The sequence below is a fragment of the Phyllostomus hastatus genome, unplaced genomic scaffold (genome assembly GCF_019186645.2).
Source record: "Phyllostomus hastatus isolate PE091 unplaced genomic scaffold, TTU_PhHast_1.1 phas_contig_80, whole genome shotgun sequence".
NCBI lineage: Eukaryota > Metazoa > Chordata > Mammalia > Chiroptera > Phyllostomidae > Phyllostomus > Phyllostomus hastatus.
Window position 1 is genome coordinate 56,343,612 of NW_025333960.1, and position 21,632 is coordinate 56,365,243.

The 21,632-nt window shown below is 69.3% G+C and overlaps 1 protein-coding gene across 1 annotated transcript in view; it reads right to left on the minus strand.

Annotated features, from left to right (window-relative positions):
- The window catches only part of LOC123825955 (myelin basic protein), a 62,312-nt gene that overhangs the window by 10,086 nt on the left and 30,594 nt on the right, over positions 1–21,632 (minus strand). The window contains 3 exon segments of the mRNA XM_045849604.1: positions 9,594–9,671; positions 16,196–16,386; positions 16,389–16,631. Coding sequence (XP_045705560.1) covers positions 9,594–9,671; positions 16,196–16,386; positions 16,389–16,631 — 512 coding nt within the window.

A 21,632-nucleotide genomic window follows, 5' to 3' on the forward strand; every position in this document is an offset into this window, starting at 1 on the left:
TGGGCGGTCACTTGACAAAGCTGTGGCGTCACATCAAATGTCCTGGTGCTGCCCTGGCTGGGGTGGCTCGGTGGATTGAGCGCCGGCCTGTGAACTAAAGGGTCGCTGGTTCGATTCCCAGTCAGGGCACGTGCCTGTGTTGCAGACCAGGTCCCCAGTAGGGGGCGTGCAAGAGCAACTACACGTTGATGTTTCTCTCCCTCTCTTTCTCCTTTCCCTCTCCAAAACCAAATAAATAAAATATTTTTTAAAATGTCCTGGTGCTTAAAGAACATCTAGTTCATCTGGTTGCTGTGTATTAACGAGGGAGTTCAGGAAACCTGAACGCACCACTGCAGGTACAAGGACCCTCTGCGCTGAACACCGGGAGCTGCGCGTGGGAGGCGACGTGGAGAGATGCACCGTGCTCCGGGGCAGAAAGGCCGACCGGTGAGGGGCGCCGGGCCTCCCCCGCTCGGCCTGCAGACGCACGGCACCTCCCGCCCAGACGCCAGCGGGGTTTCGCCGGGCGGAGACAAGCCGGTTCTGAGCCACATGGACCTGCAAACCAGTCCGAGCCGCCAGACAACGGCCACAGAGAAGACTAGAGCGAGGGGAATTCCACCCCTTGGTTTTGCGGCTTCCTGTGTCTGCCGCCAGCGAGCAGATGCCGGGGACAGACACACAGATGCACAGACCCCCGGGGCACAGCAGGGCCCGGAAACGCCCACACACACGAGCGATCGATTGATCGATCGTGGGCAGAGCAGTGACATCAGTGCGGGGCAGAAGGTTCTGGTCTCTGCAGCAGACGGTGCTGGAACCATCAGAGGCCCCTCTTTGGAACAGGGGTCCTGAGCCCGGAGCCCCACCGCCAGCAAAAATGAGCTCAGAGTAGCCCCCAGAGCTCCCTCCACAACGTGAAGCTGTAAGTTCTAGAGGGAAACCACAGGAAAGACCTTCCACGACCTGGGGGTAGGCGTCAGGTCTAAGAACCTGGCAGCAAACTCGTGACCCCTGAAACACACCGGTAGGTTGGACTTGACCGAGCCTGACCTCCGCTGTGCAGAGGATGCGGGAGAGGACGGACCCACGGGCTGCAGAGTCAGATAACGTGTTTACAAATCGCATCTGTGACGAAGAATGTAAAGCCAAATATGCAAAGAACTCAGAAGTCATTGGCAAAAAAAAAAAAAAACAAACCTAGCTAAAAAATGGGTAAAACAGCCGAGTACACATGTCATCGAGGAAGATGGACAGGAGAGGAGTGAGCACAGGGCAGCATCGGCCTCGTGGGCCGGGGAGACAGAGTCCCAGGCGTGAGGCCCCGCCGTGGACCACACGGAGCCCAGAGCAGGGGCAGGGGGCAGCCGGACCCCCCAGGCGTTGCCGGGGCACGCGCCACCCAGGGCAGCCGCTCTATAGAGCAACTGGAGGTTTCTCACAGCCTCGTCACACGCTCACTGTGCAATGTGGCGATCCTGTTTCTTGCTGTTAATAACGAAGGGAAAATCCAGCATTCAGAGAAGCGGTTTTTACGATAACTACCTTGGTCTCCAATTTTTAAAGAAAAACTAACTTAAGTCTTAAATGAAAACGTCATCACAAAACACCTGTACCTGAACGTTGGGAGCAGCAGCTCCTTCCTAATCGTTACATCTGCCGACCACCCCCCACCCCGTCCGCCAGCGGGTCGGGGGACCGGCGTGGTGCGCCCGGCAGCCGAGCACTGCTCCGCGGCGTCTCCCTGGCACTGCGCCGAGTAAGGGAAGGCGTTCTAGAAAGATTGCTTCCTGTCCCATCCCACTTAGGGGGCGTTCCCCAAAAGAGTCAGCCCTAGTGAGGCAGCTAGGGGCCAAGGGGATGGGGTCAGGGAGGGGGGCGGGGGCTGTGCCGTGACTACATAGAAGCAACAGGGAGGTTTGGGGGGTGTCCCCAGGGTGGTGTCAGAATTCACAGAACCGCACGTGCCAACAGCCGATTTCCCGTGTGCGAACACGTAACACAAACTGAAATAAGGCCACAGAGCACCGTCTGCCCACCGGGCCGTGGTGTCATCGCCCGGATTTGCCGTTGGCGCCGCCTGGCAGGTGGGGCCGGTCCCCCTCTTGGCACACCCCGACTCCCGGCCCCGCACAGGCACTGGCTGGCGCGGCTGCCCGTCTGGGACGGTCCCCCCCCCCGCCCCCGCCCCCCCCGCCGGCCGCCTCTGTCCCCCGAACGGGGCAGCACCTCCAGGCTGGGCGGGCCTCAAACTGTCCTCTCAGCTGCCACAGCACCTCACCTCTCCGGCTCGAGTGTACTCTTCTGGAGGAAGAGAAACGGTTCCCCGTGACCCCCAAAGCTTCAGCAGGTGGCCTCCCAGAGAGGGGCTCAGCTGGTGCACGCGGACGCCAGCGGCCGAGGACCAAAGGAGCCGTCTCTCTGACGCGGCCTCGCAGGGACAGCCCGCGCCCGCTGCGGGGCCCTGGAGACTCCAGCCCGCGCCCAAACCTGTGCGGCGTGGGTGAGCCTCGCGGGGCGCTGGGCTCCGCCGTGTCCTCACGCGTGAAACGGCGTGGCGGAAGCGGGGCCTGGCTGAGGGAGCCATGGGCTCGGGAGTGCTGCGCAGCCCGCCCCCGGGGGCAGCTGTCTGGGGGGCCCGAGAGTTCCCCAGCGCGGTCGATTCTCGGGGCGCGTCCTCAGACTCCCCCTGCCTGGGGTCCAGCCTCCTTACCCAGGTGTCACGGACGGAGGGGCAGAAGCCCTGGCCCAGGTTGTCACGGTGACAAACCCTTCACACAGTGGGGGACCAGGGGGTTGCCCGTAAAACTGTTCTTGTTGTGGCAAAAAGGAAGCAACACCAAATCGGCCGTCTTCACCGCGGTGAAGCGCGCCACTCGGCGGCATCGAGGACGCCCACGAGCAAGCGCGGCTGTCACCACGTCACCGCCCGAGCACCTCGTCTTCCCGAACCGACACTCTGTCCCCGAGCCCCCTGCCACCCCGCCCCAGAGGCCCCGAGCCACATCCCCTTGCTCCGCATTCCACGACTCCTCTCGGCTCCTCGAGAGCCGATCCACAGTGTTCGCTGCGCGGTGCCCGGCTGCACACCCAGCACCGGGCCCTCACTCAGCGGGAGGCCCTCACCTGGCACCGGGCCCTCACCCAGCACCAGGCCCTCACCCAGCACCAGGCCCGTCCCCATGGGGACGCCTTTCCGGCCCCCTCCCTTTTCAAGGCCGAGTGGCAGTCCGCAGCACGCACACGCCGCATTCTGTGGTCTGTCCCCCCGTGGACGAGCGTTTGGGCTGTTCTCACCTTCGGCTGCTGGGCGGGGTCACCTGGCCTGGCCCGGCCCCTGCTGCCCTGGCCTTACCTGGTCACCACAGTTCCGTGGCCCCCACGCCTGGCCGAGGGCACGCCCCCACTCCCCTCGCTCCCGCCCTCTGAAGCCTGCGCTGTTGGGTGCGGAGCCTGTCGGGGGGCCGCTCACGTCACCACGCTGCCACCCCGGGCGCCAGCCCCCACGGAGACAGCGGGCCCTCCCGGCTTCGGTCCCTGTCCCGTCCCCTGGTAAAGCGGCCGGGTCCAGGAATGCGCAAACCGGCTCTGGGGCTGGTGGTCACTTTCTGGCCACAGCAGGGCCGGCCTGGTGAGTCATTTAAAAAATAGTGGTTTGGTGTGTTATGTTTTATAATCCGGGGGCGTGGGTCGCTGAGCTCGGGGACACTGGAGGATGGTGTGTGGCTCTCCCGGGGCAAAGGGGACCCGCGGCCTCCCCGTCCCAGCTGGAGGACAGGGTGGGGGGTGGGGGTTGCGTCCAGAGTGACGGGCCTGGGGGTCCAGCAAAGGGCAGCGAGAGAGTGTCCCCACTGAAACCCTCAGACCTCAGGCCAGTCCTGGACTCGGTTTCCTCCTTCAGTCCCTCCTCAGCCCCTGCTTGTGACACACGAGGTCCCCTTACGGAGGCCGCGGAACTCGGGGTCCCCGGCAGAGGGAGGACCCAGTAGCTCAGTTAGTTGTAAAGACACTCGCTGAGTCCTTCGCTGACGGTCACCTTTTAGTCGTGCTCGCCGAGGTTAGACAGAGCCCAAGCCGGTTGCCGCCTACAGTCATCCGCGAGACGGGGTCCCCTCCCCCGCGTCTGTCCGGTTCCACGGCTCTCGCCCGCGCTGCGGGGCAAGAAGGGGCCGCGGAGGGATTCGGGGGTGGGCGCCCCGGGAAAACAAAGGCTGAGCAGAGCGACAGGGCCACCGCCACCCCCGCGACCACGGGTGTCGGGAGAGGCAGAGGGGCCCGAGAGGCAGGGCCCGCCCCGTCCACCGGCGTCTCCGCGCGGGGAGCTGAGGCTGGGACAGCGGAATTCGACGCAGTAGTCCACGCTGGCGAAAGTGACAGTTTTCCCGCTCTGTGCGCAAAGAAATCGAATACGACCTGCAAGTCCGTAGAGGAACGCCGACCCCCCAGGGCTGAGCGCGCTTCCATCCCTGTTTGCGGGTCGAGACCCTGCCCGCGCGGCAGCCCCGACCGCGGTCCCCGCCCACGCGCGACCGCGTGGCCCCCCTGGGTGTCACTCATCACACTCAATGGCGTTCTCACATCCCACGGCTTCTCATCCTAAGGACACAGCTCCGGGACGGCAGATGCATCCACGTGGCGCCGGAAAGGCGTCAACACCCCGGGACGAAGGCCGGGGGTAAAGGGCCGGGGCGACCGGTCCGTTCAGTTTGGAGGCGAATCGCTGTTTCCACGAGGCTGCACCTCGCCCCCTTTGGAAACCGGGTTTCCCCGCACGTGCGGTCACGCCCTGCGCCAGCAGGGGGCGCGCGCGCACCGGGTCTGGGCGGCCTGCTCCCCGCCGGCCCGCTGGGAGCGCGTTGCAGTCCCCGGTCCCCGGTTCCCCGGTTCCCCGCGGAGCCCGGAGAGGCCCTCGCTCCGAGAAACGACGGGACAGCGGGGCCCCCTGAACGTCTGAGGACCCGCGGCCCCCAGGCTGGGCGGGGGCTCCTTCCTTAGCCTGCAGTGGGCGCGTCAGGAGACAGGCCCGTGCAGCAGCCCCTGCATTTGGATTTGACCCCAGAGGAGGGGACGGACCGATCCCCCCCCCCCAAAGAAAATGCCGATCTTGAAGAGTTTAATGCTTGCTGGCCCTGGGGGTGGGGCGGTGGCGGGGGAGGTGAGGGAACGGGAAGAGGCCCGGCTCTCTCCCCACCCTGGTCCGAGAGAGGAACTTGAACGGGGTCTCCCTCCGAGGCGCCCAGGGACGGGCCACCGCAGGGAGTCACAGGTCTGGGGCGTGCGCCCCCGTGTGCTCACCGCCCAGGCTCTGGGTGGGCGCAGAGGCGCAGGCCCCCGACTGCCCCCTGTGTATGCAGCAGCCTCACCCCCGCACGAGCTGCGTCCGGGGCGCGGGCGAGGGGGAGAGACGGTGACGGTGAGTCATCAGACACGTGGGCGAGGACAGACGCCCCGGGGCACCGCCCACAGGGCTCACGCGGCGGGTGCCAGGTGCAGCCAGCTGACCCGGAGTCCGCGCCCCGGCCGCCCTCTGCCCGAGGGTGCGTGTGTTCTCCGTGAGGGGACAACTCGGTGTTCGGTGTCATTGCGTGGCGCCAGCTCCCTCCTGCCACAGGCGTCAGCAGGAGCGACACTCTGTCCTCAGCTCTTCCTGAAGTTTAGAGCCGGTTTCGGGGAGCTGGCCCCCCGAGGGGGCGGGTGGGGTGTCTGCCCCGTCTTTCCTGCGTGAAGGGCGGGCTGGGCTCCATGTGGGACCCCGTCCCTTCCAGCCTCTCGACCTTGTGCCCTGTCACAGCGGCCACCAGGGCAGCTGTCCCTCACACCAGCGTTGTCCCCTCTGGGCACCGTTGGCCGTGGGTCTGTCAGCACAGGTGTCCCCTCGCCTGAGCCCCAGTCACCAGGCTTCCGCAGACGCCTTGTCCCGTGACAGGGCCCTGAGCCCCGGGGCCAAGGTCAGGTCGCCGGACACTGGGACGCGGCCACACTGGCACTTCAGAGTCACACTCTACAAAGGCCTGTCTCTGCTGATCCCTCCTGAACGTGTCCCCGTAGTGACCTCCAGTGGCTGAGAGCGGTGACAGTTTCCTTTTGGAACTTTTCACTCCAGGCCCAGCAGCGCCCACCTGTCCCCGGGTCCTCGGAGGGCGCGGCATCGAAAAGGAGTAAGAAGGGGATTCTGCTGCTTTCGAAGCACGAGGTGTGTGCGTCCCCAGGTCACCCTCCCTGCCCCTGCCCCGGGGATTGCCCCTCACGTCGCAGAAGGGCTGAGTGACGCGCTCACTGTCCGTCCAGGGCTCGGTCCCTCAGGCCACTCGCCTGGCAGGTCTTGGGGCTTCCACGTGTAGTGACAGGCTGGGGCCCCGAACCTACAACGTGCAGCAGGAGGGACGGGCACCGGCTGGACACACGGTGGACAGCAAGCAGAGGTTATGGAGAGGACTGCACTGGTGAAAATTGGGTCCTGTTGCGCGTTGCTTCTCAAAGGTTGTAGCCTGACTTTCTGTTAAGTGCGAACGTCCGATGGCCCAGGACCGTGCTCGCCCGTGGGAGGAAGTGGGGGCCGGTGGATGGGGTCAGCCGCCGCGGGGGTCTGGACCCTGGGGCGGGGGGCGGGGGCTGTGACGGCCCCCTTCCCAAGAACACGCCTCCCCACTGCGCTCCTGGATGCTGGCGGCCGCGTGCAACCCTGCAGCCGAGATGGTAAGACGAGACTCTTTGTCGTGGCTTCCTCGTTCCAGGAAATGGTCCTGCGTCGTGGCAGCCGGGGCCGGCGCGCTCCCACTGAGCGCGGGAAAGGCGCCTGGGCAGGAGACGAGGGCGTCCCCTGCGTCGTTCCGGTCCCTGTTAGGGCCCAAACCCGCAGGGCGGGCAGGCGGCCCGCGGACACACAGCTCCGGCCCCTGCTCTGCTGGCCCCAGCTGTGCGCGTGCCAGTGAGCAACCGTCCTCGGGGACGCGCGGGACGCCTGTCCCTTCACGAGCTTCCTGTCCTTCACGGAGACGGCTTCGCCGGGGGCCTGCAGGGCGAGGGGGGCGGCTTTGCAGTTTGCCATTTTCCGATCTCGTGGCTCTGGGCACGCGCAGACCTGCGCAGCGGCGCGGTCGGCGGGGCGACCCCGGTGGTTTCTCCGGACCGCCCGCAGCAGCGTGAGGCCCGGGCTCGGCCACCCGATTTCTCCCGGGAAAGCGGCGATCGAACCCAGCCCGCTTGTTCGCGCGGGGGTCTCTGGGCGGAAGGGTCGCGCTCGCCGTGAGACCGGCGGATTGCCGCGCGGGATCCATCCGCGCAGGCCGGGCGGAAGCGGATGCTCCGCCGGAAGACGTGGGGGGCGGGGGGGGGGCGAGCAGCGCCCCTCTCCTGCGGGCCGGCTCCGCCACCTCCCGGCCGCCCCCGGTCTCCAGGACGAGGCCGGGCGGAGGCCTGAGCAGCTGGGCCTCCTGCGGCCACGGCCAGGACGGTCCTCACGGCCCCACGGCCCTCGCCCGGCGCGGACCAGGCGCCAGGGAACTGACTGGCGGTTCCAGCGGCGTGGGTTTGGGGTGGCACGTGGCAGGGCGGGGACGACCTGCAAGCTGAGCTGCGATGCCCCTTCCGAGTCGGTGCCCACGGACTCGGCGCGGGCCTGGAGGTCCCCCTCCCTCGGGCCGGCCCCAGGACGCCCTGGCTCTTCCGAGAAGTCGCCGGCCCCGCGGGTGGTTCCCCGGCGCCCGTGGGTGGCGGTCGGGGTGTTGCAGGAAGCGCCGCCCCACCGCGGGCGGAGGGGTTTCCGCGGCGTCTCAGCAGCGAGCTGGGTGTTCGCGGGTGTTTCTGGCGGGTGGGTGGCCGGCAGAGAAGGCCTTCCCGTGGGGGCCACGCGGGCTGCCTGGGCCCTTGGCCCGCTCAGAAATACGCTTGCTGCTGAGTCACGGACCCGAGTGGGATGAGTGAAGGCCGTGGGTTTTCCGGTTTCTTCGGAGAGAGCTGTGCTGCATTGAGGCCATGCAGGCTTTGTTCTGTTGCTGGGGAAACCCACCAGCGACCCTTTGACGTGGGTGGAAATTCCAGGGCACCTGCTGCCTGTTCAGATGCCTCGTTTCTTCTCTGATATTGGAAACGCGGGGGCGGCGGCGTGGGGAGGGCAGGAGGCTCACGGAGACGGACAGCCTGGAGGGGCCGTGGGGCCTGTGACGTGAGGACCCCCATCCCTACCCCACGACGCGGCGGTCTGTGTCCTTGACCCCTCGGGTCTGTGCAGTGGGGGGTCCTGGCTGCAGCCTGCGGGCCCCGGCTGCCCGCCTGGGCTGGCTGTGGGTGGGGCTCGGGGCTGCTCGGACCAGCTGGCCGGGGCGAACGGGGTCCGGGGGTTTGCCGTGGAGGGGCCGCCCCCTTGTGGGTTTCTCCCTCGGAGTCCTAGCGTCTCCAGCCTGCCCTTCACTGCCCGAACCTTGTTTCCTGTGTTCGCGTGTGCGCCCCTCCCACCCCCAAGGCAGGGTCACAGCCTGGGGTGCGGGGCAGAGCCCTGTGCGAGGCCTGGGCACATGCTGGGTCTCCTGCTGCCCAGGAAGTCTCTCCCCAGGGACGTGGGTCCTTGAAGACCCTGCAGAACTTCCTGTGGGGGCGGGGGGCGCCCCCACAAAGGGGACCCTGAGAGCCCCGGGAAAGCACGCACGGCCACGCGTGAGACTCGGTTCAGGAGGAGCACAGGTGTCCCGTCCAACCTCCAGGGTCTCTGGGGTGGGGGGGACAGAGGGATACCCCCCCACTCTGCGGCTTAACTGCTGGGCCCCTGCCAGGAAGCTGGCAGCCCACAGGCACCTCTGCGGAGTCAGGTGACAGGGTCCCCGCTGCGGGCACGGGCTCCAGACCGCCTGCCCGCCCCCTGCCAGGCCCGGCTCCCCTCGCTGCCCCAGAGGCACCGCCCCCGAGACTGTCTGCCCTGGAGTGGGGGCCCCGTAGTCCCCCACAGAGCCCCTCAGCACCGGGCACAGCCTTCGGCGCCTTTGAGGAGGAGCACTGCCCCCTCCCCCAGGCTCGGCCTGCCCCCCACCTGGGCTCGCCCATCACGTCGGAACAGTGTGTGTCCCGCCTGTCCCACCCGAGTTTCCCCGGGCGCCCAAGCCCAGCACCTGCCGTCGCCCGAGTGTCATGGGGACGGGGGCCTGTGGTGGCTGCCTGCTGGGCATCAGCAGCAGCCTGACCCCCATGAGTCACTGTCCCCTTCCTCCCGGCCGTCCACTCGTCACTACGCCTGGAGGCAGAGGACCGGTGACAGCTGTGGCCGCCAGCTCCACACAGCGCAGCCCCTGTGACCACAGCGCAAGGCACTGTCCTCGTGAGAGTTTACTCCGACCACCGTTTGTGAGGGCCCCCTGCCCGCTGCCTGGACCCGACCCGCCAGTCCCGAGCCATGCGGGCCCGCCGAGGACCCCCCTCCGTCTCCACCCCTTGTCCTTTGCCGGCTTTCCCGGGGGGCTGCCCCTCGCTCTGCCGAATGCGACGTACAGACACTGCGGGAGGGAGGCCCTCGGCACCCCCGACGGCGCCCCAGACACGCCCGTGTGGACAGGGGACTGCGGGGGACGCAGGCCCGCAGCCCGTGGCCGAGCCGAGGAGCCGGGGGCCGGCGCGTGACTCACCTTGTACATGTTGCACAGCCCGGGCCGGCCGCGGGCATGAGCGGGCAGAGGGCTCCTGCCCTGCGTCAGCCAGGGAACCTGCCGGAGGGACACAGAGTGGCCGGTTGAGTCCGCGAGGCCCTCCAGCGGCGCCCCCTCCTGCCGGGGTGGCCGGGCCCCAGGCGGCGGGGCGGGCGGGGCGTCAGAGGGCCCTGGTGCAGATGGACGGGTGCTGGGCGGGAGTGGGGGTGGAGGGCACACGGGGAAGGGGACGCCGAGGACTCAGGGTGGTGGCCGTCAGAGGAGGAGGAACGGGAGGAAGCTCTCTCCTGCGGCGTCTGCCCCGAGGCCGGCACCCAAGTGTGCGGCCAGGTTCTGCCTGCGGGGTCTCAGGGAAAAGGGGAGAGAGCGGCTCCCGGCCAGTGCAAAGCCCTGAGGGGCTGTTCGACGTCTAAACTGGAACCAGTGAAGGTCACATCAGTTTATGGACAGAGCTTTGCTGTGCTTTCCTTCACGGCAGGTGCGCCCGCTGCTGTGAGTGAGGCCGCACCTGCTCTGCAGGGTGACGGGCAGCTGTCACGCCCGGGCCCCCTCGGGGGAAGGACGTCGGGTCAGCAGCACCAGGTGCGCAGGCCCGGTCCGGCCAGCCCCGCGGGGGTCCCTCCTGGTCGAGCGTGACATGCGGGAGCCTCGCGTTAACAGGACTTGAGGCTCCTCAGGGGGAGCGACTCGGTGGCCATGGCTCTGTGGTCACAGATCTCCTGGGACCGTGTCTGCAGCTATTGGCACAGCTCCGGGACGGGCCCTGCCCTCTCTGGGTGGCGTGGTCCAGACGGTGTTGTTACAGGACCCGAGTCAGCGGCCTGGAAGTCCCTCCCTTTAGACTGTCCCCAGCGAAAGGGGGATGGAGAGAGAGAGGGAGGGAAGGAGGGAGAGAGAGAGAGAGAGAGAGAGGGAGAGAGAGAGAGAGGGAGGGAGAGGGGGAGAGGGAGAGAGGGAAGGAGGAGGGAGGGAGAGAGGGAGGGAGAGGGAGGGTGGGAGAGAGAGAGGGGGGAGAGAGAGAGGGGGAAAGAGAAGGAGGGAGGGAGGGGGAGGGAGAGAGGGGGAGGGGGAGGGAGGGCCCTGCTGTGCTCAGGCTGCCGAGTCAAAGCCACGGGCCCCAGGGGGTGTGGAACTGGCTGCAGGTGAAGCAGACTTCTAGTAAACAGGTTAACTGCTGGGTATTTGTGGAAACGAGCTGTACTTGTGACACGGAGACGCGTCATCACATTCCAGAAACATCTCTGCAAAGCGAGCCCCCTGGGGTCCCAAGGCAAGTCCGTGGGGCGCGAGCTTGGTCCCACAGCTCGCCCGGGTGTCGGGGTCCGGGGGGTGCACTGCACCGGCCGCACGGGGAGCTCCCGCCGGTGGTGCTGGGGGCGCGCACGGGGGAGACGGCTTCTCGCCGTGGGTCCGCACCACGGCCGAGCCTGTGGCGTCTCTGCCGAGAGGGGGCCTGGTGTCCCCTCGGGGAGCGGTGACCCTTGGCGGGGGGGGGACACAGGCGTGTCTGCACCGCACACGTGGGCCGGGGGTGGCTTCCCACCGCACCTCTCCCCCTCCCCCCTGCTGAGGGACACGCCCCTTCCTCACGGGCGGGAGCGTCTCTGAGACGTGCCCTGTGGGCGGCTGGGCACCCGGCAGTCACAGGGGACGTCGGGGGTGCAGCCCTGCGGGTGGGGTGTGGGTGGGGGATGGACGGGCTGCGGGCCTCAGGCCCGGCCCTGGGGACTGGCCGGGGGTCGGCAGAGGCGGCTGAGCCCCCGGCCCCTGCGGCCGCCTGTCCCAGCGGGGCAGGAGGAGGACCGCTGGCTGTCCAGGTGCCCGGAAGGGGAGGGGATGGTACCGGGAGGCGTGGGCACAGACCCTGCCCCTGAGGAGGGCTGGGGACCGGGACCAGGGGTGGGGGGCAGCCCCACGCAGCAGCCGTGCTTGTGAGGCCCACACTGGTGGGGTTCCCTCGGGGGGGGGCTGTCTCCACCTCTCCTCCCTCTTTGCCATTTTCTGTCACGCTGGGGGATTCTGGAGAGTTTGCGTGTGTGCGTGGCGGTCTCGGGGACCCCAGCACAGCACCGCGTGGGTCTCAGGGAGATTTCCCGCGGTTCCCCAAACGCCCTCCGCTCCCAGCGAGTCCCTCGGCCCCGGGCGAGGCTTCCCCACAGGGCACAGGCCCCTCAGGGGTCAGGGGTCGGGACAAGCTCCCCAGCCCCCGGCCGAGTCGCCTGTGGCCCGGAGTCAGGGATGCCAGAGGGACATGCGGGGGGAGGGGGGGAGCTCGGGGAGAACCAGGGGGCGGTGAGGCCGGGGCCGCCGGCAACGCCGTGCGCCCGGGGCAGGAGCCGGGTCAGAGCTGGTGGGTCTCGGCTGCCCCCACCTGCGCCCAGGCCCCGAGCTCGCCCCTGGTCTCCCGGGCTCCAGCCCCCGGGTCCTCGCACGTCCTGGACCCCGCACTTGCTCACCCCCACCGGGTGCGCACGCACGCCGGGGTCTGGTGAGGAGGGCGGCCCGGGCAGCGTCGGTGCGCGAGCGGGGTGGGCGCGACTCACCTGCCGGCGGCTGGTCCGCGGCCGGGGGAACACCAGCAACAAGCGTGCTGAGCGAGCGAGGGGCGCCAAGGAGGGCGACAGAAACACTCACACGAGATCAGTCCACCAGGCTCACTCGGTCTGTTAAACTGTTTAATTTGCGTGTCAAAAGGGAGACATAGATGCAAACGGAGATCTCACCACACAGTCGCACTGGCGTGCCCTCACCAGGAGGCGGCCCCGGGTCGACACATCAACAGAGTTTACAAAGGGCTCAGCGGGCGCGGCGAGACCCCTGCCAGCCTGGGGTGCGGTGGCTGGGGGGACATTCTGACCCAGGACGGACGGCCGAGGGCGTGGGGAGGGGGCAGGACACGGTGTCGACAGCTGGTGGCAGAGCCGGGGAAACCACGGAGCAGCATGGGCTGGGGGGGCACTTCGGAAGGAACTCCTGCAGGGTGTCCCCAGGGACGGGCACCCCTGCCAGCACACCCGTCCTTTCTCTAGAAAGGTCTCTGGGCAAGCGGATGCTCCGAGTGGCCGGGCCGTGGCCCAGAGACTCACTCCGGGGGGCCACCCCCTGGGCGGAGGCGGCGGGGGGGAGTCGCTGCCACTGCGAGTGACCCCGGGGCTCCAGGCCCCCGCCGTGGGGGCGGCGGCACTCAGGCTTCCCGCTGCGTCCCCCTGCCCGTCCCCACTCCGCCCTCCCCGCGGGGCTGCCCGGCACCGTCCACGGTCAGGATGTCGCAGCCCCAAGGGGGAGCCGAGCTACCGTGGCACTGAGACGTGGCTGCGTGAGGCTAAAACTAGGGGGGAAAAGGTCGGGGAGCAGAACACTGGTTAACCCGCAAAGCGACTTCGCCCCCAGCATCAGCCGGCAATGCCCTGGCCTGACAGGACCATCGCGCGTCAGAGGCCCCGGTGGGAGCGGGAGCGCTGGTCCGCGGCGCGAGAGGGGAAAGCAGATGGGGGGACGGGAACGGGGGTGAGGCCGGGACCGGAGCCGGCCTGGACGCCTCTCGGGAGGTGCCCGACTCGGGGGACAGACACCCGGATCTCCCCCGAGTTCCCGCCCCGAACCTGCCACCAGTTGTGACTGTCTGGTGGCCCTTCCCGCCGGGAGACCAGGAGAGAGGGATGAGCGCCTTTGTGCAGCCTGGGTGTGTGTCTGGGGTTTGGTCGGCGAGGCCCAGGCGGCCTCGGCCCCCCGCCCAGGAGTGAGGCCCGCAGTGCAGGTTCCGGGGGGACAGGCGGGGAGCACATGGCCGCGGAGGGCCACCCTTGCCACACAGAGCGTGCACTTTGACCTTTGCCCTCATTGCCCGGCACCCCTCCCAAGCCCCACATTCCAGGAGGTGGGGGGCAGGGGGGCTGGCCCCGGGCCAGCAGCAGCCTCCCCTCCTCCCCCAACAAAGAGCGCTTTCTCCGTCAATGCCCTTCTCAGTGCGGCTCTCAGAGGACCCCGCCTCCTCCTCCCGGGCTGCACAAAGCTCTTTCCTTGAATGTCAGGTCCCCGCCCCCGGGGCGGGGGGGGGGGTGCATTCCCAGGACTGGGGGCCGTGCTGGCCCAGACCCAGGCCCAGGCCCAGGCCCAGGGAGGGTGGGGGCCCCGGGGCAGGAGAGCCCCCGCCCTGCACTGGTGGCCCCCCGGAGCGGGCCGGCCCAGCCCTGCAGGAACCCTGCACGAACCCTGCTCTCTCGGGCACCCAGAACAGCGGCGTCCCAGCACACTCGCCCGTGGGTGCTGCCAGCCCCCCTGGCCTGTGGGCGCCTGTGAGCACCCTGGGCCCCTGAACCGACAACGGCCTTGGACCCGGGGAATGCCTCAGTGCACGGCCAGCCCTGTGGGTTCCCCTCTTCCCCAGCCTCCGCCCCAGGACGCCGGCAGCACAGAAGGGGGAGGCTCTGCTGACGCCCAGGCAGAGCCCAGCAAACACAGCATCGGAACCGGAGCCTGGGCGGCCCACCCTCTCCGCCCCGGGGCTCCCGGGGCCATCGGGGGCCTGTGCGTTGGGGGCCTGTGCGTCTGGGGCGTGCGGCTCCCCGACCTTGTGCTTCAGAGCAAACGCAGCCACACCCCCACCAGGGGAGTGGAAGGACCTTGGCCAGGAGTCCACACACCCCACGAGGGGCGGCGTCCCAACCCTGAGCTTTCGGGGAGCCGCCGAGCGGTGACACCGCAGCCCCTGACTGATGACGCGTGGCCCCCAGGGGGCAACGCCTGGGCCTTTAAAACCTTCATTCAACAGTCAGTAGTGAACACAACCGGTACTTTCTAAAGTCCAAAACAACCGCTCAAACCTTGTGTCCGCGTTTAAGGATCCTGTAAAAACGTTCTGGTTTTCCCAGACCCCTGAGAATCAATCTGTTCGCCTAGGAGGGGCCTGCCTCTGGAAGCGGAACCTTCTTTCCCCTGAAAGTATCGGAGGCGCGGAGCAGCAGAGGCGGGACTCCCCAGGACGGAGGAAAACCCGTGTGCGCACGCACCCACTTTGCCATCAGGTCACGCCGCTGCAGACAGATGCTTCCACAGTTTTATTTGAACTTAGACTCTGACATTAAATGAAGCTTATTTCATAATAGATGCTCTTCAGACATTTAAATCTTTTTTTCTCTTTTTTTTTGCACAGTTTAAACATATGTTGCCTGCTCCTCAGTTTAGCAGAAAGTGTGAGGGTCGGAAGGCGCCGCGGGCCTGTGGGCTGCGTGGCCGGGGAGGAGTGCACCCTCACTTGCTCGCAGCCGGGGTCTGCCGGGCGGGGGCCGGGCTGGCAGAGCGGCGCTGGCTGGCGCTGGCATTGGAAATGGGTCAGAGGACCCGCACTCCGGGGGCAGAAGCCGGCCCCAGAGGAAAGCGAAAAGGCTACATATAGACCCAGAAAAGAACCAACCAGGAAATGGATTCTGTAAGCCCTCAATACACACCAAGTGTCATTCGCCCAGCGTCACGACAAGGGGCCCGTAAGAGACCTGGACTCCGGGTGGACGCAAGGACGCAGCGGGCGCCTGAAACCCGGGCCCGTGACTCCCGCCCCGCAGGCGGAACAGGCACCGGGCATCCTCAGCCATGTTACGGTCACCGGTCCCTGCGGCGTGGCGGTCACACACTTAAAAGCAGGTTTCAGAAACTCGCCAGCTCTGAGCAGCCTGGGCTTTCTGGGGCGCTGCTCCCGGGGGGGGGGCCAGCTGCACGCGCCCCCCCCCGGGGGCCTCTCGCATTGCTGCAGGCCCTCGGGGGCCCCAGCCGGAGGAGGAGCAGCATCAGGGCGGCCCCTGCTTGAGCTCAGCAAGCCCCGTGTCTGGAAGCCCAAGCCTCTCTCCGTCCCCGCCACGCAGCCCGCCCCACGCACCGCCAAGCCGAGCGACCAGCCTCGCATTCCCCGGGGGCCCCTGGCACGCGGCCCCCTGGGACCTGCTCACACCCGGCTCCCGGCCCTGCTGTGGGCTGCGGGGAGGGGCCCCGGCAGGAGCTGTCTTCCCCGAGACGCGTTTCTGTCTGCAGAGCAGCTCAGCGGGGAAGGGCCGCAGAGTCCCGGTGCCAATGGACGGATCACAGAGTAACGCAGCTTTGATTCAGAGACACACACACACACACACACGCTTCTCCCTCCTCTGCGCTCCCCTGCACGGCCCCGGCAAGGGGGGGGGGCTCGCCCACGGCGCACCCCAACACCCCGCAGGCCCCACGGCCTTCAGTTGCACTGTTGTTGCGGACGACACGCAGCCCCCAGTCCCAGGCAGGACGTGCACCACTGGGCGTCAGAGCCCAGCCCAGGCAGCACAAGCCAAAGCAGCCAGAAAGCCCAAGAGTAAGACGCCGGAGCCCCCCGAGGACGGACCGGCCCCGAGACCCACCCGCCCACCCCTCCGCCCCAGGGTGCAGAAGTCCCAGAGTCCGGGCACCCGCAGGGCGGCAGCCGCCCCGGCCCCCGCGGGTACGGGAGCCTTTCCGGCGGAGACGGCACCCGCGGGCTGGCGGCAAGTCCTGCGAGGGGGGGCACGGCCGCGCCCCCTCCGGCTGCAGTTAGACCGGCGCGCTCCCGACTCCTCAGAGCTCACCTTGCCCGAGCCCCGCTTGGGCGCACCCCTGTCACCTCCAAAGAAGCGCCCCAGGGAGTCGAGGATGCCCGTGTCCCGGGGCCGCGGCAGGAAGACCTGCCGGGCGTGGTCCATGGGGCCGGTGGAGGCCAGGTGCTTGGCCCCGTGCCTCTGGGAGGGTCTCTTCTGGGCCGCCATCACGTCCGGGGCCCCGCGGCCACCGCGCTGTCCTCCTGGATGGTCTGCAGCTCCTCGGACTCCGAGGGCCTGTCTTTGAAGGTGTTGTCCTCCCGCCCCGGGGCGTCTCGGGAGAAGAGGCGGACCAAGTGGGGGCGGCCCCCGGGGTCAGCTGGGCTGGCGTCCGGCCAGGCATTCTTCGGGTGCACTGTGCGCTTGGAGTCTGTCACCGCTGGGCCCTGAGAGGGGCTGCCATTGTCCGGGGCCACATCTGCCTCTCCTGCGGACAACAGGGGAGTGAGTGCGGCCGCGCCGCGGGACAATGCCCCTTTCACGGCCCGCCCGCCGGCCCCCTACAAAACCCGCGGGCTGCGCCCTGCCCCGGAGCGCCGCGGCCGCCCAGACCGCCCGGCACGGGCCTGGGCTGGGCGCCCCTCAGCAGCGCCGTGCCCCAGAGGCCCGGGAGCACCCCGTTCCTCCACATTTGGGGCCCCCCGGGGAGGCGTGTGGAGCCCCTGGGGTCCCATCCGACGCCCCAGGGGGTCGGCCCTGCCCCATCCAGAGGGGCCTGGCAGGACGGCCAGCGCCTCTCAGGGAAGCCACTGGGGCGCAGGCCAGAGCGCTGGGGGCGATCGTGGGACAGAAGGCAGTTTTAGCGTTCCCGTCGAGGGGGGCGTCCGGCAGCCGGGGCCCCCCTGCCTTAAGGAAGCGGGGGCTCAGAGTTCCGTGTGGGGGTCTGTCCCACAGGGGCTTGGGCCCCAGAGACTCCCACTCAGGACTCTGGCCCAGCCGCCCCCTCCCCCCACCCCAGCCGCACGGCAGTGGGGACGCTGGAGGGGGGACGGGGCCTCTCGCTCGGCCCCCGTCCCCGTGGTTTTACAGAAAACCACAGTGGTTCCTGCAGGAGCGGCCGCCCACCCACCCGTTCGCTCTCGAGTGCGGAGCTCGGGGTGAACGAGAGTCCGTTTGTTCTCACCACTCCCCCCCCCTCGCCCCGGTTCGTTACCCCTGCGGTTCACTACCACTCCGGCGGGGTGGCGGGGGGCTCGCCCACCCGACCGCCAACAGTCTGGGCGCGGGCGTTTACCCAGCAGCATCCAGCCGTTCCCCGGCCCGCCCACCCATCCCCCCACCCATCCCCCCACCCACTCAGCCACCCACGCACCCAGTCATTCGCCCACCCGCCCTTCCCCAGCGCCCAGGAAGTGCGCCTCCCTGGGCTAGGTGCTCGGTGGGCAGTGATGCACGAGCGGACCTCGTCTCATGGACCCAGATAAAATGCACGTGGGGTTGAATGACACCCCCCAAACAGGATGGCCCCCGTCCTAACCCTTGGATGCCATGAAGGTGACCTTGTCGGGAAACAGGGCCGCCTGCAGGTGTCATCGAGCTCACGCAGGGCCAGACAGGCGTGGAGTGGGCCCCCGGCCGGCCCAGGGACCAGCGCCCTTCTGGGGGGGGCCGGGGGGCCCGGGACCCAGACACCCGGGGAAGCGGCCGGGGATGATGCCCACGGGCACCGAGCTGACCCGTCTGCAGGACACGGGGTGCGTGGCTGCCGGGAGCATGGGAAGGGGGAAGGCGGGGCCCTGGCCTGGGGCCTGCGGGGAGCCCGGTCCCGCCGGCAGCCCGGCCCCAGCCCTGCGGTCTCCGGCCCCAGGCTCCGGGTCGCCCGCCCGAGGTGGTCGGTGCCACAGCCGCAGGAAGTGGGTGTGATGTGTCATTCCCACCACGTGACAGTGTGAGGGGACACAGAGCAGGACGGGGGTCAGCGAGGCCCCTGGAGGGAGGTCGGGGGACCTGGGACCGAGCTGTGGCGCCCAGGGGTGGGCTGGCGCGCCTGCGGAGGGAGGGACCCCGGGGCCCGGCCGGGGCAGTCAGCCTGGGGGCATCACCAGGGAGAAGCAGAGCGGCCTGGGCCTGAGGTGGGAGCATGGGGCGGGGACGGGGGCGGGGGGAGGTGGGAGGCCGCGGCAACAGGTGAGCCCAGGTGGGCGGGGCAGAAGCGGGACGAGCTGCAGGTGGGGGGCCACACCCGAGGGTGGGCAGGGCCTTCCCTCTGGCACATCTGGGGTCCCAGTGGCCACGCGTCCACGGCACAGGCTCCCCCCGTGTGCCAGTGGCTGAAGGCCCAGCAGCACCAGGGGGTCACGCGGCCGCCCCGTGAGGGACGGTCCCCAGGCCACCGGCGCACGGCCCCTCTTTGCGGGGCCGTCGCTTCCTCCCCACGGGTGTCGGGGCGTCGCCGGTGAGAGCACACAAGGCCACCGCCGTGACCTCTCCCGGGAGAGGGGTCACGCGTGCCCCACGCAGCCAGGCCCAGGCCTCGGAGATGCCACGCGCAGGACACGCGTGTCCGCCACGCCCACGGACCCCCCTCAGCCCCGGGGGGACGCCGGTCAGCCGGCCAGCCCGGGGCTGCAGGCGTCTGCAGGGCCGCAGAGCCGATCTGCCGTTCTGCCCAGAGACAGCCCGACCCCCCCACCCCGCCCCTGGCCCCCTGCTGGGTTCCGGGGCCTGTGGAGCCCGTGCCAACTCGGGGGAGGGCAGCCCGGCATTGTGCCGGGTCCGGCGCATCAGCCGAGCAGGCGCGCAGTGAATCCTGACATGCCCTCCGCAGCGGGGCCCTGCGGCCCTGGGCGCGGTGGTCCGCGAGGCGCAGGGAAGGGCGCTTGTGCCCGGAGAGCAGCTCCTCCCGCGCACAGGGGGCGCGGGGAGAGCCGAATCTGCGGATGCACTGTGCCCTGGGGGGCCGAGGGCCGTTTTAGTTTGCGAGTTGATGTCAGCCGCCGTCACGTGAAAGCCGGTGCCCGGCTGCGACTGAGACGGACCCTGGGGCCGGGCCCGTGGGGCTCGGGTGTGACTCCCCAGGAACGTGGGGGCAGCGTGCCGGGGCCGGGGTCGGCCGGGGCGCCCCCTCAGAGACAAACCCGATCCCCTCGCGTGGTGGCGAGAACGAGCCCCAGAAACCTTGGGTGGGTGGGCTCCAGCCTGCGAGGGGCCGACGCCACCGAGCAGGACGCGACATTGGGGGGCGGTGCCCACTGTTGGAGGGGACTGACAGCCGTCGTGACCGAGGGGCTCCCGCTTCGAAGGCCCCCGTGTCTGGTGTCCGGCCGCCCCCACCATGCCGGGGCCGCCTCCGGGGGCTCCTCCACCCCCGACCTCTCCCCACAGGGCGGGCCGGGCTACCCTGGCACCTCTCCTCCCCTCCGCCGCCGCCGGCCGGGTTCCCTGTGGCTCCGAGGCTCGCTGTGCTTCGGTCCCTCGTGGGTTCGGCCCACACACCGCTGAGACCCCCAGAACCACGTTTCCCAGTGCAAGCCCCCCCAAGCCCAGTGCACGCCCCCCCCCCCCCCCCCAGAGGCCCTCCCGGACCAGGCACCAAGCACAGACGTGCCCACCCGCTCTCCGGGGCGTCCCAGCCCGTGGGCCCTGCTCCGAGTCCCGGGGCCTCCGCTGTCTCGTCACGGCCGCGGTGGCCTGTCTCCCTGCCCCTTCTCGCCGGTCCCCTGCTGCCCCGGAGGCCTGCCCCTGTGGACGCCGGCTTCCCCGGGGTCGGCTGCCTCAGTTTCCCCGAACGGTGTCCTGCGCACGCACGGCTTCCTCAGCTGGCGGAGCCTGCGTGTCCTGGGTCAGCCGCTCGCGGCGGAGGGGCCCCGGCCCAGGAATGTGCCCGAGTGGGCCCGGGCTGAAGAGGGCCCTCCTTGTCTGGGGAGCGGTTTTGCCCCCGGCAGTCGGCCTGGGGCCGCCCGGAGGGGGAGGCAGACAAAGGGCCTCGTGTGGCCGCGGACTCGCTGTGGCAGCAATCCTGCGTCTGTGAGAGGCACGCGGCCGCCCGCCCGGCCCTGGGGGGGGTGCTCTCTCTGCACCCTTCTCACCGCGAGTCTTCTCCGCCCACCCCGCTCTCTCTGAGGCCGCCTTTGTGCGCCCAGAACATGTACTTTTTATTGTCTCCGTGGAGCTCGCCCCTCCAGCCCGCCCACAGCAGGGTCGGGCCGGGGGTCCGCGGCGCCCGGCTCGGGGCCCGAATTCCCGCGTCGCACAGCGGGGGCGGGGAGGACGGTCCCTGCGCCCGGCTTCCCGAGCGCAGGCGGTGCGGCGACAGCAAGGTGAAACGCACGGCCCAGTCCTCACGGAGGGCCGCGCGCGCCCCCCGCACATCTCTGGCGGCCCCCGCGGCCGCTCTGCCTGATGGTCACAGCTCTCCGCGGCCACAGGGGAGCAGGCGGCCCCCAGCCCAGCGTCCAGACCCCGACCTGTGGCCACTTCCTTCCACCCCTGGGACGCGTTCGGGCCCTTTGGCCCCATGGCCCGTCCGGGCGGCTGGGAGAGACCCCGCCGGGCCCCGGGGGCGGGGGGCGCAGGTTTTATTTCGGGAGGGGGAAGCCGAGACCTGGCTTCTGACCTGCGTGGACGTCCCGGGCTCCCCCGATACGACGCTGCACCCTGGAACTCGCCCCGGAATCGCTGGGCTGCGGCTGGCTGGGAAGAGCCTGGTTCCCAGCGGGGGGCTCAGGCGGCCACCTCCTTCCTGCAGGCCACCAGGCCCCACCGGCCACCTGCACCACCCAGGGGCCTCTTCCCAGGCGCCTCTTCCCAGGCGCCTGTTACGTGGAGGAGCCCTGTCCTGGCTGCTGGGGCCTCAGGGGCACCACCCACCCCAGCCTCGGGCCCACTGTCCTCCCTGGGGCCTCGGGGGACACCCCACGCCCCCCGCTTCCTTCTGTGGGGGACACGCCCCAGACGACCTGACCCTCCACAGGCCGCCTCAGGCCAGCAGGACCCCGGCCGCAGCCCGCAGAGCCCGCAAGGGCCGCCGTCCGGCCCTCCGCTGGAAGAGCCCGCCGGCCTCCGTGAGCCGCTCTCGGTCTCCCTGCAGCTCCGAGGAGGGGCCAGTCGGTGTGGCCTGAGCGGGGCTCAGAGGTGACGGTGGGGGTTGGACGGCCACGGAGGCCGGGTTTCGGGGGCCGGAGTTTGTGCCCCGAGACTGAGGCACTGCGTCACGGCACTGCTGAAGCTTCGCGGTTGACCTGTCGGTCGATGCTGAACAAACATGTTTGGTTTCGCTTCTCGAGGAAAATGGACGACAATTGTTTTTTAAACGAGGGGACTGGGCGTGCTTGCCTAGAGGAAGTCAGCCCCTGGGGTGAGTTCTGTCTGACTCAGACCCCAGAGCCACCGCGGAGCCCCGGGGTGGGGGCTCCCAGGACCGGACCTGGAAGGTGGATGTGGGCGAGCAGGGCCGGGGCCTGGCGGGCAGAGAGCTGCTCACACGGGG